This window comes from Thunnus thynnus, chromosome 1, assembly GCF_963924715.1.
Source record: "Thunnus thynnus chromosome 1, fThuThy2.1, whole genome shotgun sequence".
Taxonomy (NCBI): Eukaryota; Metazoa; Chordata; class Actinopteri; order Scombriformes; family Scombridae; genus Thunnus; species Thunnus thynnus.
In genome coordinates, this window is record NC_089517.1 from 1722438 (window position 1) to 1741493 (window position 19056).

The 19056-nt window shown below is 37.6% G+C and overlaps 1 protein-coding gene across 1 annotated transcript; it reads left to right on the forward strand.

Moving 5' to 3' along the window:
* Window positions 1–671: 671 nt before the first annotated feature.
* On the forward strand, window positions 672–16204 carry LOC137181722 (annexin A2-like). Its single transcript, XM_067587693.1, has 13 exons — window positions 672–830; window positions 5194–5255; window positions 6307–6400; window positions 9198–9292; window positions 9842–9955; window positions 10833–10923; window positions 11108–11187; window positions 11925–11984; window positions 12451–12544; window positions 13246–13341; window positions 14450–14508; window positions 14630–14752; window positions 15980–16204. Exons 2-13 carry the CDS (start codon window positions 5205–5207, stop codon window positions 16037–16039), a joined length of 1017 nt encoding a protein of 338 aa, XP_067443794.1. The 5' UTR covers window positions 672–830; window positions 5194–5204; the 3' UTR covers window positions 16040–16204.
* Window positions 16205–19056: the final 2852 nt, after the last annotated feature.

Genomic DNA, 19056 nt, shown 5'->3' on the forward strand with positions numbered 1-19056 from the left:
GTATGAAATGATACATTTATTCTGATTATAATGACAGAAATGACGAGTTTGATGATAAACATGTAACCAGAAGTTCACAGAGTTCAGCAGATGTGGCTGATATATGTGACAATTCTCACATATTGTTAAATTAAAAATCTGTTTTTTTCCATCTGGGGATCTGATCAAGGTCACTAAGTTTCAGGAATGTACATAAACAAGCCCCACCCACTGTTACAATCCCAGTCCAAGCCTCGTGAGAGAGGACAGGTGAGAGGACAGGTGAGAGGACAGGTGAAAGGACAGGTGTGATACCGCAGGGAGTGACAAGGGTGGGAGAGTCTCAGAGATTAGGGACGCCACCGTCATCACAAAGATCAATGTGGACACCTGGGAGGATGTTATTGACCATATAGAGACATAATGAACTCTCAGGTGTCCAAACAGAGACAATAACAGACTCCCATATGGAAGCATCAGTATTGTTTCTATGGAAACATGTAGTTTATTATCTTTGGTTGGTTGTTGGTACACAATTGCAGACTTTACTGGACACCTGCCAGCCAATCAGAGACCAGTATCGTCCTTGGAAATAACAGAGAGTGGGCGAGGCGAGGCGAGGCGAGGCGCGCCAATCTGAACCCCAGTGAGGAATTTATGTCCACGAGTAAAAGTCCCATCCAGTGAGTCAGAGCGAGTAGAGGGGAGTGTGTGTGTGTGTGAGTCAGAGAGAGTAGAGGGGAGTGTGTGTGGGTGTGTGTGTGTGTGTGTTTGCTAGTATTTAAACACCACACCCTGTCCTGTCCTGGATCATAACGGAGCTGCTGCTGCTCACTACTGCGTCTCTGAAGGTAAGAACACTTGAAAAACACCTCCAGCTGTTTGTTTGTGCAGAGTTTTCACTCTTAATGTGCTGAAAGAACTTAGAGGTGAATGCTTAACCTGTTAAATCTCACAAAACAGAAAGAGTTTCAATGTTTTTGGCACTTTAACTGTCAGAAACCTGTGTCTAACAGGTCTTTCAGTCTCAGTGAATTGGTGAAGAATTGATTAAAAGCTAAAATCTCTGTCAAGAGACTCGTATCAAACGTTGCAGATGTGATAACAGGCTGCTGCTCGCTGGGTGCGGCCGGGCAAAGTCTTCCCCGAAGACCCGCTCAGCTCTCTGCTGCCTGCAATTGCCAGAGTATCATGTTCATGTCATTTCACAGAGAGGTGATGGAGAGTTCATGAGACTCTACAGAGACAAATTTATACACTGCTTTTCTTTATGTCTTCATCCTGTCAGCTGCTGCTGGTCCTGGAGGTCCATAAAAAGACAGTTAAGACAACAGTAAGACGGCGTTAGAGTCAACAAATCAAATCGATTCACAAACAAACACAACTGGAAAAAATACTCGCCTTGACCAAACACTAACTTGCAAAACATTTATCTTTAAAGTCTTCCCAGAAGAGTGAAGGCTGTTGTAGCAGCAGATCTGCACATTTTTGGCAACAGATGAAGCAATTACAACTCTAAATGAAAGTTTAGGGTTCAGCTGAAATGAGTGTCGTTCTGCACGCGGCCAAGAGGCAACAAGTCCACCGAGTTAAACGACCACATAGTTCGTTGGCACCTGCTGGACCTGCTGGAGCGTAATGTTTCCAAAACCGTTACACGTCACTGTTAAACAATAATGATGTTTTATGATGTAATGTTGGGACACGTTCATTGTCACGGCAACAGTAAATACCAAGTTACAGTTTTAAACAAAATGTCCAGATCGCGGTTGAAGTGGGAAGCAAACAGCTAAGTCTCTAATAACCATCCACCCAACCCGCCTCATCCTAATATGGACATTTGTCACTTTATATAGACGTCATCTGATCTGCGTCACTAATGGTCATAATTACTACGGCTGCTGGATCTCATCTCTCACTCAAACGTAACTATAGGTTGTTTTATGACCTATAGTTACATTTTTCTTGGGTGGAACCAAGAGTCAAACACAGGCTGATAACTCACTGATAACATGATTAATTAGTGGTCGTGTCACAGGACAGGATAGAAATTATTTATTTTTATGATCAGAGGTTTAATTAAGGTGGACGGTTTTTAAAAAAGAACCAGAGACATCGTCTTTTTTCCCCACACATTCTTCTTTGTGTTCTTTCCCAGCTCTGATGAGTCAAAATGTCTCCTGTGAAAGAATCTGACTCATCTGGTATTTATTTAGAAAACAAAATACAGAGTATTTAACAGAAAAACAGGCGACAGATGAAATACAGAGAAGCCTTTCCTGCTGCCTTTTTGTATCTAAAACTATTTTTAATTTGCACAACAAAAACTAACAATAAACATGATGGAAAAGAATCACACGGTTCACGTTATTCATAATGTTCTAAACTGACAGAAAACCACCAACATAAAGGATGAATCAGATGAAGCCAGTCGTTTCATTTTGTTTTCATAGTTTTATATTCTAGCAGTGCTACATGCTAACCGCTACATGCTAATTACTAACTTGTGCATTGAAATGACATAATTAGAGCCTTGCTTCTCTCTGTGTCTGATACATTATATGGCCAAAAGTATGTGGACACCCCTGTCAACATACTTTAGTTTACTTTTAGTCTGGTTCTGTTTTTCCTGGTTTGAGCCTCTTAGTTCTAATGAGGAGAAATCTTTAAATGTTTTAGTCACCAGTAATCTTACAGCTTTGCGTCAACAGTTTGTTTTTGTCTTTTCCCTTTTTCAACATGACAATAGTTGTGTTTCCATCCCACACTTTTTTATGTTTTTTCAATTTGTGCATAAAAAGAGTGAAAACACTGTAAATTAAAAAAAAAGTTGAAATATTGCAAAAAAAAGTTTTAACACTTGGATGAGGTGGAAATGTTGACATCTGGATGAAAGCAAAATGGAAACAGATTTAGAGAAAAAATTATGTCTTATGGGAAATATTTGACTTAAACGTCCCTGAAGCTTCTGCCCCGCTGGAGAGACCCAACATGGTGGCAGATGTTTTTCACTGTCAGCTCTCTTCTTGGTCTCTGGGCAGCGTTCAGTACGTGTCTGTATAACTGACACAGAGCTGCTATCAAAACGCTTCCAACAGCAAGAAGCTGTGATGTCAGCTGTTTGTCCATCACGCTCTCCATCACCAGGATGTGTGACATGTTTCCATCACTTCATCTCTGGCTGAGTTCTTCTGTTTGTGCTTTACTGCATTCGACAGGAGAATCAACACCAACTCTTTACTGCAACTGTTAATATTCACTAAACAGAAGTGGATGGAAACAAACATTAATTCATATTTTCTTTTATTGATTTTCAGAAATTTCAGTTAAAATTTGAACTACATTTTGATGGAGACCAGACTTATGTCTGTGCACAAAGCAGCTCCATAAAGAAATGTTTTTCCCAGTTTGGTGTGAAAGAACACCTTTGGGATGAACTGAAACACCGACTGTGAGTCAGACTTTATCACCAACATCAGTGTTGATGCTCTTGTGTCTGAATGGGAACAAAACCCTGCAGCCTGGTTCCAACATCTGCTGGAAAGACAGAAGAGTGGAGGCTGTTACAAAATTACATTTTATGTATCACGTCTATTCAGCTGTCCACATACTTTTGGCCATTTAGAAATAAGTGTTGACATATCTGAAATGTGTTTAGAGACAGAAATGGTGTCATTCCCCTTTAAATCCCAACAAACAGCAGACAGTTCGGACTGACACTCAGCTTCAGGGCTGTTTGTGCCAGCTGTTGCTAGGAGACGCTGACCCTCACACGCTTCCTGTTAATGTTTTGCAAGCAGGTCAAAAGTCGAGAGGGCTTTCCAGTTAATTTCTAATGTGTTACATAACAGCCTCTGCGTTCCTTCATAACTGTTACATTATGATCCATTTTCCTTATCTGAACGCCGGCCACTCCTGCAGACACACCCTGGTACGTCCCGGTCAATAAATCAAACACACCTGAATGAACTATGAAGTGTTTACATCCTGTAGCTCTCTGAATCTGGATCCTGCAGCTATAAATGCTCACAGACTATTGTTTGCTCGCCCATTTTTAGAAAATCTGAAGAGGAAATTAAATGTTTCCACTCTGAAGAGGAGAGGAAGTCAAATCTGTAGTTTGTTTGTTCTGACAGTCACTGAGAAACTGATCTAACATAAAAAACCTGAGTGGAAATGCAAATAAAAAATCCTAAAAAGAAGGAAATATTGCAGAAAACGTTTCATGTTGGAAGCAGAAGTGGAAAACTTTAAATATCAAACAACAGAATATCTGAGGAAAACTGATGGAAACATTTTTCTAAAACGTCTTGACGTCATGTTTTGTGCTTCATCTTCTTCTACTGTTCACTAAATGTTCATGTCCTGCTGCCTGAGTCAACAAAATCATTCATTAAACACATAGATATACCTTAGGGTTAGGGTTAGGGGGATGGGGGTTAGGGTTGGGGTTAGGGTTAGAGGTTAGGGTTAGGGGGTTAGGGTTAGGGTTAGGGTTAGGGGGTTAGGGTTAGAGGTTAGGGTTAGGGGGTTAGGGTTAGGGGGTTAGGGTTAGGAGGTTAGGGTTAGAGGTTAGGGTTAGGGGGTTAGGGTTAGGGTTAGGGTTAGGGGGTTAGGGTTAGAGGTTAGGGTTAGGGGGTTAGGGGTTAGGGTTAGGGGGTTAGGGTTAGGGGGTTAGGGTTAGAGGTTAGGGTTAGGGTTAGGGTTAGGGTTAGGGCTTCTTATTATTGTTGTACTGAACGCTGTCCCGTCTCACTAAAAACACCTTTTAACTGTAACTTTGGAGGATCATCACTTGCATTTAGAGTCAGAAGTAGGTTTGCACATACGAGGAATTTGTCTCGGTGTTATGGTTCATTACAAAATACACACAAAAATTAAGTAAACATAAATAATATAAAATAGAAGTTTACAATAATATATGTAAAATATATTCTGTGACTGCATTATATTATATAAAATGCTCTGTGAATGTATATAAACTAATTTGTGGCCTTAAACCTGCACAACTGTTCACTACTGCTTGTTTATACTGTATGTACACCACGTGTGATAGTATGAGTATATATTGTGGTATATATACTGGAGATCATCAAGTCAGGTTTGTTAATGTGATAAATTTGTCATGTTTGTCAGGTTTAAAGTGTGTTACACGTGTTCCCTCCCCCGGGTCATGTCTAGTCATATGACATTGTCTCTCTGGTCTCTCTGCAGGTTAACTCATCATGGCGCTGGTGTCTGAGTTTCTGGGCCAACTGACGCTGTCGTACGGAGGGGTGAGTCGTCTGATGACTTCACACACACACTTTCATCAATATAATTATTTCAGCATTAAATCTGTCCATGTGACCCACTTCAAACTTCTTTATTCTTTATTTGGATCCTGTTAGCTTCCACAAAGTGTTTGGAATCCACACAACAACAATAATAACAACAACACTGATAAAACCAATGATAAAACAAGAAAAAGCAAAACAAGGCAAATATAAAGATCAGAAAATAAGTGGCATAACTCCACATACAAAAAGGTTGACAATAAATACAAAAACTAAACTGTCAATTAAATAGCTATACTATATATTACTATACTATATAGACTATACTACTGTAAAACCAGTATAAAACCAGTATGTACTACTATAAAAGCATTATATACACAATATAAATCCAGTGTATACTACTATAAAACCAGTATATACCAGTTTACAAGCACAGCTCTGCCTCTAATCTTTAGGTTTTATGACTGTAACTGAGAGGATCCACCCTGTGGAGGCTCTGCAGGTTTATCTGCTGTCATAAAGCACATAAAGGTTTAAAGGTTGGTTCAGAGTTCATCTGAACAACCAGAAACCTGATAAACTTAATGGAGCAAATGAAATCTCGGCTTGACAAAGGAGGAGCAGTTGGTGCTTTCGACACAGTCAATCATGATGTTTTAATATAGAAATCTCTCTAATGATGATGTGTCCACCCACCTGTGTTTATTGTTTAGTGGAAACACTGAAAACATCTTTAAAAGTGTTTCCTGTCTGAGGTGTAACAGCAACTGTGTGGATAAAAATCAGACGTAAACAGACTGAGTGAATCATGTGACTTAAACGTCACTGAAGAGCTGAAAACATCAGATTTGTGTGGAGCGATGATGAGGAGACCGTAACCTTCCTCCTGAAAAAGAAAATCGAAGAACACATCAGACACCACAACAGAGCAGGATCTCTGAATCTTAATCACGGTGTTTTCGGGTCTCGTACGTGTTTTGTCTCCTCATGTTGTTTCTGAACAGCAGCAGACTGTGAGGTCACATGTCTCCCTCTCTGTCCTCTGTAGGAGGTGGAACCCAAATTCCCCACCGTGGTGCCGGTACGAGACTTCGACCCGGAGAAAGATGCTGCCCGGATCGAGACGGCCATCAAAACTAAAGGTGAGAGAGTCCAATAACCCCCCCCCCCCACAGACTCTCTGGAAGTTTCCACACAGATCTCAGACTTATGTAACTGTGATCTGACTGTTCCATCACCAGATCATTTACTGAACGTCAGCAGCAAACGAAGGTTTACATGAAGTCAGAGAGTTTAAATATAAAGATAGTGACAAACATTCAATTTAATTTTTCAGTTTATGTCAACAAAAATGAGACTTCAACACTGGAGAATATTTTTATCAATGTTTAATTTGGGTAAATTTACTGTTTTTTTCCCTTCATGTATTAATAGATCAGGATAGTGTGAGCTGAGTCAGCTTCCACATTCAGTGCTAAACCAACACAGGTTCTGAATCACACAGCTGAGTCGAGATGCAGAAGCTCCAACAAAAAAACTCAGAGTCATCTGGCTGAAAACCTGCTGAATGTTGAGGTTTTAAAACAATGAAATGTGACGTCATCAAGCCACTTTGTCGGCAAATATGTGCAAACATACTTTCCTGGTAGATAACTTTGAAATATGAACGGCTTGAAGTCCAACTCACACCAGGATTTAAAGCGATCAGTGTATTTGCTCGTAGAGGTGAGTTCAGCTGGTGAACTCACGACTTCACCCCTTTTACCATTAACAAGCTGTCCTGATGATGCTGACCTTTGAAAAAATGTAAAAAGCCTTCTGATGATGTCACCGATGATGTCACTTGAGTCAGTGTCGGTCGGGGCTGGAGACTACAAGTTAGAAAAGTAAAAAAATCTGAGGTTAGCAGACCTCTGTAGCTCCTAATCTCTGCTGGAGGCTAACAGCTACTAGCATAACACACCACAATCTCCAGGTGCATTGTGGGTAATATAGGCGCCAGGTTTTGACAAGGAAGAAGTATGTGTGGAATAAATAAGACAGTATCTCTGGTTTTGCTGCATAAATATTCATGATTTTTTGAAATATTGCCCAGCAATGTTATCAGAGTGCAATAATTAATCTGTAGACTGTTTTAAGCTCTACGATTGGATGTTTCTTACAGAAATGTACCTTGTGAGTTGTAGTTTCTTCTTCAGTTTTTATATCAACTTTTGCCAAGACTTGAAGAGCTCCAAGAGATCCAGCTGTTTGTCTTGACTCTTGTTTCTATGTGAGGTGTTTTGGAAGCAGACGGCTGCAGTGTTTCTCTCAGCAGATCTCAGTTTTCATTCAGGACAACAGGCCAAAAGTCTGATTTCATCCTGTTAGATATCCGATTACCAGCTGGCCTCTGTCCCTGTATGAGCTGTTCAAACCATAACATCATGTTTTAATCTGACTAGAAACTGACTAAAGCTGGAGGAATTTTATCTCCAGATGCCACACAAACCCACTGCAGATGAGTGATGCATGGCCTGGGAATCAAACCTATAAGCTGGTTGGTTGAGTTCAGACTCGGCTGTGTTTATGTTTGTGTTTGGAGCACAGAGCTGCAGGATTTTCCAGCTGCTCTCACTTGGCTTCCTGTGTGTGAGCTGCAGTAAAAAGCAGGACGTCCCTCTGCAGAGTGAAGATTTTCCTCCGTTGTGTTTTTCAAGAGCTGACACAAAGAAACAGAGACTATCAGAGGCTGCTGATAGCAGAGGATCATTTCAGAAGCTCAGAGTTTAACATGCAGAGGTTAAAGAATGAAAAACATATAGAAACGTTGAAGGACTTCACTGGTTTACAATATTTCTCATCTGAATGTAAACAGCTGGGAGTAGCTCAGTTATATGGAGGTATTGGGAGAGTCAGGAACTAAAAAATCTGCCAGTAACTAACGAGATCAAAGCTGCTCAGTGGAGTTTTCTTCTAAACAAACTTTTCTACATTCAGTGTTTCGCACCAAAACTCATTGTGTGAATCCTTCAGGTTGTTGAATGCATTTCCTTCCTCATAAAAACATTTGCAAAGCTGATTTTATTACAAGGTAGTAGTCTTCTTCTCCGCCTTTGTTGGCAGTGGAACAATGTGAAAGCTTTGGCAGTAATAAGTATTAGACAAACTAAACAGGAACCCACTCATAAAAAAACGGATCCACAACAATACTAGAGGTCAGAAACTCCACAGGGAATCTTTAACGGATTCAGGCTCGAAGTTTTCTAACAGCACAGGTCTCCATTTATAAGTTGACCCTGATTATAAGACGACCCACCCTTTTCCAACAACTGTTTTTGGAAAAATACTTTTTGAATATAACTGTCCTGCGAGGCTCTTGGAGCATTTATGTGACTGTCTGTTTGTCTGTTTGAGCTCCTCATCCTCTGTGACGGTGGTATTTGGCAGCTTGACATATTCGTTTCTGCAGTACAGATGTCGGGAGTCGCTTTGGACTTGTTTACACTTGTCATGAATTTATTTCCTCCATGGCATGGTTTAAAAAAAAACAATCTCTGCCAAACAAGCTGTCATTACTATGACCTCTAGAGGGCGCTGTAACTGAGATGTTTGCTGAAGTGACTGATTCAGTTGTTTTTCTTGGGAGGAAAGTTTAAAAAACTGCAGTTTTTAAATCAACAAACAACAAAATCCTCCACTAAAACCAGACTAACGTAGTAAATTTAGTGCCTGCAGATCTTTAAAGTGTAAAACACAGTATCATTTATGACAGACTATGACTGCCCCCTATGGGTTAAAAGTTTCAGCCCCCAACAGCAGAGTTTGCAAAAGGTGTTACCATGTCAGAATATTTTTTATCTGTTCCCAAATAAACCCCAGTGGCTTCATAATGAGTTAAAAAAGCTTTTAAAGTTGAACTTAAAAACAAATATTGAATATTAAACCTGTTCCCTGCAGGTGTGGATGAGCAGACGATCATCGACATCTTGACCAGACGCAGCTACGAACAGCGGAGAGAGATCGCCTTCATATATGAACGGCTCGCCAAGAAGGTTAGAGATGTTTCTCTTTTTGTACAAATATAAATATACATAATATATGTTCCAGTGTTCTGCGCTGGTGATCAGCTGTGACATTTTAATTCAAAATGGTCAGTCAATTTACATTATTATGAAACATTATAATAAAATATGTTTATTCCTATAAAACATAGCCATAACTCTACTCGTACCTTCTGCTTTAATGCTAAATTATTGTTTCTAACACAGTGACAGATATTTTAGCTGATATATTCTACTGACTTTGGTTCTTTATTGAAATATTTCAACAACTATTGGATGGACTGCTGTGAAATTTGGTCCAGACGTTCATGTTCCCCTCAGAGGATGAACTGTAATAACCTTGCACCATCATCTGATCCACATTTATTTTTGTTCAACAATTTGGTTTATGACCCAATACTTAGTGCTAATTAGTTAGCATGCTAACACGCTTAACCAACACGATGAACATGGTAAACGTTATACCTGCTCATAAAGCTGTTAGTAGTGCTGTAGACTCTTATTCTCGTTAAATTTCATGTTTAAATCTTTTTTTTTTAGGATCTGATCGCGGCCCTGAAGGGGGCGCTGTCCGGCTCTCTGGAGTCGCTGATGCTGGGTCTGATGAAGAGCACCGCTCAGTACGATGCCTCCGAGCTCAAAGCCTCCATGAAGGTCAGAGTCACTTCGATAAATCTGTTTCCTCACAGAATAAGTGATGTCTGTCTTTACCAGGACTGTAGAGGGCGCTCTTTATCACAACAATGACAGGCGAGTTTAGTATCTCGTATATAACCTTTGGTGAACTATTCTACAGAATAAAAAACAAAACATAACTCTCCAACAGTGTTTACTGACCAGCAACTGATCCTCCAACCATCACTTTAAACCAATCTCAACTCCTCAACAGACTTCCATAAAATTCACTGTTGATATTAACCGTCTCCAGACGATGATAAATAATGTTTCTGGTGACCCCATGACCCGAGAAATATCAAAGTCAAATGTACAAAGTGAATGAACAAATTAAATTACAGATCACATTCATGCTCTCCAGAGGATGAACCGTTCCTCTAGCGCCTCCCTCAGGAAAGACTTTACACTGGTCTGTAAGTCTGGTTTGTCGAAATGTTTGTGCTTTTTTATTGTAAAATACTGTAGTCATTATTATTATTATTATTGTTATTGGCATTTTCTGATAATCAATTCAGTTTCAGGTCCTGGTAAATCACATGCTGCCTCACTGTTCTGGTTTACAGGGACATTTGAATAGAATGGAAGCATCATTAGTGTTATTAGCAACAGCTGTGCTCTTCATGCTATCAGAAGTCTAAATGTCTGCTTAGAAAAAGCCAAAGTGACGAGAGAAGAGAAGACATTTAATTGAACAGACGACAATAAAGTAGACCGAGCTGAAATCTGAGAGTTGAGGTGGCTTCCCTACTCTGTGGTTCTATAATATCTTTGACCTATTAAACTGCCTGTTATTTAATATAAAGTAGTGTTCTGGGTAAAATAAGGAGTCTTACCCAGTGCTTGTTTCTCCGTCCAGGGACTGGGAACAGACGAGGAAACCCTCATTGAGATCGTCTGCTCCAGAAACAACGAAGAGCTGTTGGAGATCAAGAAGGTCTACAGAGAGAGTAAGTGTGGAAATCTTGTTCCAACAATATTCAGTAAATCTGACACAACAAAAATTAATTATGGAAAAGAAATATGAAAACATAATAACATGTTAAAGCCCTTGTAACGTAAAAAAAAAAAAGTCTCTTAAGCAACATCTAGTAGCAAACTACGAAACATCATCTGTGTTTTTTCTCTCTGCAGCGTTTAAGAAGGAGTTGGAGAAAGACATCGCAGGAGACACGTCAGGAGACTTCGCTAAACTGCTGCTGGCTCTGGTTCAGGTACGTCTACAGATCAATAACACATGCTTCCATTTATCTTATATGAATATTATCATTAGGGCTGCAACGATTAGTTGCCAACTGTTTAATTAACCACCAACTATTTTAATGGATTAATCAGTTTGAGTTTCATTGATAATGAGTTGTTGCAGCTCTATGTTTTATTTATTTTATCTTATTTATCTTCATTTAACTTTACAACACAATATATAAGAGAATTCTGAGATGTTTTTGTTTGTTACTGAAAGAATAAAACAAAGATCAGCATAAAATAGACAAACTGACAACAGACAAAGACTAAATCTACGATAAATCAATGATACAGTTTTATTCATTTTGGTGAAAACGTTTGGATCTGCAACAAGGTGTCACTAAATACAGTTTCTGTGATGAGAGTGTCTTTATCTGAGTCGACAGATATAAAAAAAAAGTTATATGAACATTGTGTTACTTCATGGGTTTTAATAAAATTTTGATCATTTAAACTAATTTCATAATTTTAGAAATTTCAAAGCTGAATTTTGTCTAAAACTCTTTGCAAGTGATGACTCTTCAACCTTTTTAATGTTTCAGGTTGTAAGATGAATGTTTTTAGGTTGAGTTCCTTTCACAACATTTACATTGAATTTCTTAACAATACGACTTTATTGTTTGAACTGATATTCATTTTGTTTCCTTCGGTAGATTAAACATCCAGTTACATTTTTACACTGACACGAATCTCGTTTCATCTACAGACAAAGAGAGATGAACCCTCGAATGTGGTCGACTATCAGATGATTGACGATGACGCCAGAGTGAGTCAAACCATCCCGACGTTAACAGACTTGTAGAGACGTGTGATGTCTAAAAAGCTATAGTTGTGTTTGTGCTGATCTCCTGAATGTGAAGCTAACAGAGAGTGAACACAATCAGTCAGTGGATCGTATTTAACCTCATTAACTCCGCTCGGACGCCAGTGTTCACTACTTGGCCCATTTTTCAGTTTTTACTGTCTTCAGACCTTCTGCTCTTTTTTCTGTGTCACCTCAAGTGTTTCTGACACTTTCACAAGAAACTTTGTCAGGTTTCCTTTCTGGAAAGACTTTATTCATGCAGATAGTCACTGTGGTTCAAGAGCTGCAGACATTTTCATTTTTACTCCAAAATATGGCTGGAGTGGAAGAGGTTAATCAGGAATCTATTGATCAATAAATCACTTAGGAATCAATAAATGTTGTACATGGTGTGACGATGAATTTTGTGTTCTTGTGAACCTCTCAGTCTCTGTATGAAGCTGGCGTGAAGAGGAAGGGAACCGACGTGGCGACCTGGATCGCCATCATGGCGCAGAGGAGCGTCCCTCACCTGCAGAAAGGTGAGCGACACCCACAACACTGCACACACGCACGACTGACATCACACACTCACTTTTTATTTTATTGTAACTTTATTTTTTATGCTAGCATTACCTTTAATTATTTTGTTGTAACTTTATTTTATGCTAATGCTACCTTTAAATGTTTTATGCTAACTTTGCTGTTTCTTTATGCTAACGTAACTTTGTTGTTTTTTTTATGCTAATGTGACTTTTTTATTTTTTATGCTAACGTTACTTTGTTGTTTTTTTTATGCTAACGTTACTTTTTTATTTTTTATGCTAACGTTACTTTAAAAAAAAAATTATGCTAACGTTACTTTTGTAAAGGGGGCTTGTGAGTTGCTGGTTGATGTTTTGAGATCTTCACAGTCAACTTCTCACTATCTGTAGAGCTAACTGTAGTCTGTGCTTATGTTGTCACTGCTACTAGCTGAAAAATGTGTCATGTTAGCGAGCCAGAGCTAACAGATGATAGCAAAGATGGCGTGAGGTTACAAAAGGTTTTGGATAAAGGATTAGTGTCAGAATTCACCTCTAAACAGTCATTTTACAGGTTTACAGTAAGTTGATTTCTAAATACTGAAAATGTCCATAAATATCTGGACATTGTGGCAACATGTTTTCTGCTCCCTGCATCCATGAATGAAATAACGTGTCTTGGCTAAATGTTGACATGTTTTGTCTGTTTTGTGTGTCAGTGTTTGAGAGGTATAAGAGCTACAGTCCATACGACATGAAGGAGAGCATCAGGAAGGAGGTGAAGGGAGATCTGGAGAAGTCCTTCCTCACTTTGGGTACGTTTAACAAAAAACACATCAGTACCAGACAGAAAAAAAGTACTACTACTACTAACTAAGTACATTTACTCAAGTACTGTAGTTAAGTACAGTTTTGAGGTACTTGTACTTTACTTGAGTATTTCCATGTGATGCTACTTTCTACATTTCAGAGGGAAATATTGTACTTTCTACTCCACTACATTTATTTGACAGCTTTAGTTACTTTTCAGATGAAGATTTGACACAATGGATAATATAACAAGCTTTTAAAATACAACACATTGTTAAAGATGAAACCAGTGGTTTCCAACCTTTTTGGCTTTTGACGTCTTACAAAAAGCAGTGTGTAGTCGGGGTCACATTTCACATGTCTATGAGTTGTTAACAGCTCCACCAAATAGTGATTTTTCCCTCTAAACTTCTCACATGCTTTCATTTCAATAAATGTTCAAATGATCCAATATTTCAGCAAAAATCAAAGATTAGAGAAAAAGTCCAAAAACTGAAAACAGATTTGTGTATCAGAACTTTGTTTTTTCTTCTTTCCTCTCCCATTAATCATCTCACCACCCCTCAGATTTATCTGCTGACCCTTTGGAGGGGCCCCGACCCCTAGGTTGGGAACCACTGGACTAAACTAGCTAACTGTATATAAAGTAGTGTAAACTAGCTCCACCTCCAGCAGCTACAACAGTAACATGCTGCTCTAACACTGATGCTTCACTATTAATAATCTAATGATGTCATATATAATAATATATCAGTCAGAGGGACCAAACCACTACTTTTACTGCAATACTTTAACTACATCAAGCTCATAATACTTATGTACTTTTACTGCAATACTTTAACTACATCAAGCTCATAATACTTATGTACTTTTACTGCAATACTTTAACTACATCAAGCTCATAATACTTATGTACTTTTACTGCAATACTTTAACTACATCAAGCTCATAATACTTATGTACTTTTACTGCAATAAAGGATCTGAATACTTCTTCCACCACTGCAGGCAGAGTTTTTAAAGGATTACTATTATATTGTGATTTAAACATATCATAAACGTATCTTCTTCTTCTTCTTCTTCATCTTCTTCTTCTTCTTCTTCTTTTTCACAGTGGAGTGCTTTGAAAACAGGCAGCTGTACTTCGCCAACAGACTCAGTGATGCCATGAAGGTAAAACTGTCACACTGAAAATTCAAGCTGCAGACTCGTCAGTCAGTCGGTCCGTCTGCTCTGTCTGTGTTCGGTCGTTTGTCGTCCTCCGTGTTCAAGTGTTATGTTTGTTTTTATTCAGAGTAAAGGTGCGAAGGAGAAGGTGGTGACCAGGATCATGGTGTCTCGCTGTGAAGTCGACCTGATGAAGATCAGAACACAGTTCAAGAAGCAGCACAGAAGATCGCTGTACCAGACCATCGCTGTGAGTCCATCAGTCTGTGTGTGTGTGTGTGTGTGTGATAGACCACTGTAATGTCCTACTCAGGCAATGACCAGTGAACACACCACAGTACAGATACACTGGAGAAATAAATTAATTTCAGTTTAATTTTTATTTTTTGAATTTGTAACTGACAGCAGAAACTTTCACTGAGTCTGATCTGATAAGAATCTTATAATCTGAAAATAAAATAATCAAATCATGTCATTTAATTACCTGCCTCAGTGAATCTGACTTAAGAAATATATTCAATAAAATACATTTATATTTTACAATTTAATTACTGTAACTGAGCCTGACCAGAATTACAATTAAAGTGAAAAAACAAAATGTTCAATTAAATTTGTTTAATAATTTAAGACTAAAAAAAAAATAAATCTCCTGTTATTGAATCAGCGAATCCAGTGACTTAAAAAATGTATTAAATAAAACAAATTATAGTTATAAATACACAGTCACGTAATTTTAGTAACTTAAGACAAAAAATAAAATAAAATCTTGTATTATTTGATCAGCTGTGAATCTCATCAGTAACTCTGATCTGAAATATGTTAAATAAAACATAAATACATATAAATATAATAAATATTTAACTAATTATCTAGTTTAACTGAATAACGATTGAAGTGAAAAAAATACATTTTATTAATTAAGTAGATTTTTTAAAAATATTTTAAAATAAAAATATATACAGACATAGTTAAATATAACAACTTCTATTCTCGTTAATAATTATAAATAATAATACATTTTATTTGTGCTGCAGTTTTCATTCACAGTGAATTTCGAAGTGCTGCAGCGTTAAAACATAAAACATAAATAAAATATTCACTAACGAGTTAAAATGAAAAAGCCTTCATGAATAACACGTTTATTATAAGTGTTTGTATATTATTCTCATGCTTACATGTAAATACAGTATTACAACATAAACAGCATATATACAAACTTATATACATACTTTTTTTTTGTTTTTTATTTCTATTCTTATTTTTTTTTACTTCTTATTTATTTATATATTTGACTTTTTTCTGTATTTATTTCTCTGTGCTGCTGCAGGTTTTTCCCTGTGGATGAATAAAAAAGTTAATAAAGTTTTAGAGAAGTTACTGGAGCTCAAACTGGACAATGACATCGGGCTTATATGGATATAATAATCATGGAATTATTATAATTAATATTAATGCTGGTTGTCTTTGTGTCATTCAGGAGCACACTAAAGGAGACTACCAGAAGGCTCTGCTCAGTCTGTGTGGAGGAGACGACTGAGACCTCCTCTCCGTCTGGACTCAGTTTCCCAGAAGGCCGCTGGGTTTGAAAAGTCAGCTGACTGCAGATCTTCTTACAGTATTGGAGCCTTTTTTTTTTGTTTCATATAGAGCAGATTGAGCCACTTCCATCTTCTGTTTCTGAAATAAAAACTTCTCACTTGTGTGTCTGAGTGCTGTTTGATGGAGCGACCAGCAGAGAGCAGCAGAGACACACTGAGGTTCTTCCTGCTGAAACAGCCTTTATTAATATTATTATTTATCATAAACAACTCTGTTAAATCTGATGTCTGCTGGACTCAAGTCTGATTTTTTAAGAATGAGATGCAAAATGAGAAAAACATAAAATTCAGAGTGAGAAAAGGTAAAGTTTAATTAGCTTTAATGTCTCCATAATAGAATAGAATATAATTTATGCTTAATGTGTAATACAGAGTAAAACTAGCTTTATGTAATCAATAACTTTTACTGTTTTTCAGCTGCTTCAAGTCAAATTTATTCAAACAAATCTGACAAAATCTACATGAAATCATCTTCACTTGTGTTTAAAATAAACTGTCTTCAGCCGGAGCTGTATCATGTATTTTGTCTTCAATCCTTTTGAAGCAGATAATTACATATGTACAGGTGTGTGTCCATCAGACCTGCAACCATTGATTCATTAGTTGCCAACTATTTTGTTAAATGATTAATTATTTGGAGTCATTTTTAAGAAAAAAAAAGGCCAAATTCTCTGATTTCAGCTTCTTAAATGTGAATATTTTCTGGTTTCTTTCGTCTCTATGACAGTAAACTGAATATTACTAATACTGAGTTGTGGACAAAACAAGAGATTTGAAGACGTCATCTTGGACTTTGATCAACATTTTTCACAATTTTCTGATCATTTATAGACCAAACAACTAATTGATTAAAAACAATAAGTTTATTTTTATTAGCCATGCTAGTAATGTGGCTAAAGGTGACGTTTAATAACACTACTGACATTCCCATCAGCCTCAGCTGTACTTTGAGTTTAGTGTGAATTAGTGTCGAACAAGTTACATGAAAAATAGTTGCTTTACTTTCGTTACATCAGCTTGATCAAAGTTTCCTTTGAACAACTTCAAAGATGTTCAATCTTCTGTGTTTAACACGTGTAGAAGAAGAAAAGGAGACATTGTAGTTTAACGAGCAGCTAGTCAACAGTTTGGAGGTGTTTACTGACCATCAACAGCTAGCTTAGCGTTAGCCGCTGGTGAAGCTGCAATTCAAGTCGTCAATTTTATTTGTATAGCTGAATATCATGTCTTTATATCATGCCCCTTGATTCAAATAAAGACAAAGTCCCTAAAAAAACAAACAAACAGAAGAGAATAAGATAGAGTATGATCGGGGGGACGGTTCTAGGTGCCTCACCCATGGCTAATGTTAGCAAGCTAGCCGGGAAAACACAGCGTAAATAAGACCTTGGAGTTAACCGAGTCACATTTCTCCTCTTTTGGTGGCTGCTAACGTTAAAATAAAAAGACACCAAACCACTGTCCAACACTGGTGCTAAATAGAAAATGTCAACATTCGAACACGCTACAGGTGGAAATCATTTATCAATGCTAATTCGAATCACTTCCTTCATGGTTTCTCAAGTGTTTTTCCTAGTTCTGTATTCCCAAATATGCTCAAATCTTTCTTTAATCGATCTCTCCCGGATGATGTAACGATCCTCCAGATTTATATTCCGACACCGGTTTACATTATTTACACTTCCTGATAAACATTAAATCTTCTAAACATCAGCATGTTAGCATGTTAGCATGTTAGCACTGCTGTGGAAACACATTTGGACAGACATGAGTGACAATAATTATAGTAATAATAACTTTTTACTCAAGATAATATCAGAGATTTAACATGATGACATCAGAGAAGCCAAAGGTTAAATGTCACTATGAATAAAATTATACTGATAAAATATGAAATGACGTCAGGAAGGCGTGTGATGAAAACAGTCAGTGATGATGAAATAAAGTAAAAAACATTTTCATATGAAAGTAAGACTCTGAGCTGTAGTTTCCTCCTGAGGATGTCTCAGTGTTTGCTGGATCAAAGTCAGTATTTGATGTGAAAATATTGGTTATTAATTACTCCCCAGTAGACCTCACATAGACACATATTTGTGATGTGTGTTTGTGATGTGAAATTTATTCATATTTGATAATTAAATCCAGTGAAAGTCAGTTAAAAAGATTCCTCCGCTGCTCCTTCAGGTTGTTTTTCCTTTAATCGTTCGTATGTTTTGTATTGTTTGTTTGCTGCTAATTTTTTAATTAAAGATGCTAATTTTACCTCCAGCAACAGTCCTTCATTTGCATTTCTGCTGCAGAAAAAAAACAGCTTTAATGGAGGGAGTAGTTTAGACAGAGAGAGAGGAGGAGGAGGAGGAGGGATGAAGGAGGAGATGACAACCTGAACTTGATTGGTTCAGACTGAAAAAGAGAAAACAAAGATCAGTGAAACATCTAAAAGGGAAGATTTTTACTGACCTGTCAAAAGAAAATGTCCTGAATGTTTGTTTCCATCAATTCCTGTTGTGTAAATAGCGCTTCAGTGACGTTTAAGTCACATGATTCATGATGTCATCATTTATTCGCTCAGTCTGTTTACATTTCAACAACTTTAACAGCTCAGGCAGGAAACGCGTCTCCACTCTGGTTCATTTTGTGTGCAAATCAGGATCAGGAAGTTCTTATTGATGATGCTTTGAGAGCTGGCCAAGTATCCCAGAATGCATTTCACGTGTTTCTTCATCAGATCTACTATCATGCTGCTGCCTGTTTGACAGGTTTATGCGTTTGAAAAAAACAATATTTTAGGATTTTATGAGCCTGACTGTAAGAGAAAATGGTCTCCAGCCAATCAATTGATCTAAATACATAAGAATCAGAAACTGGAGATACAAGGTTTTCACTTGAGGGTGACAATATGCAATTACAAGATAAAACTTACCTTACTGTTTTCGTGTTAATTGGTTTATCAGTT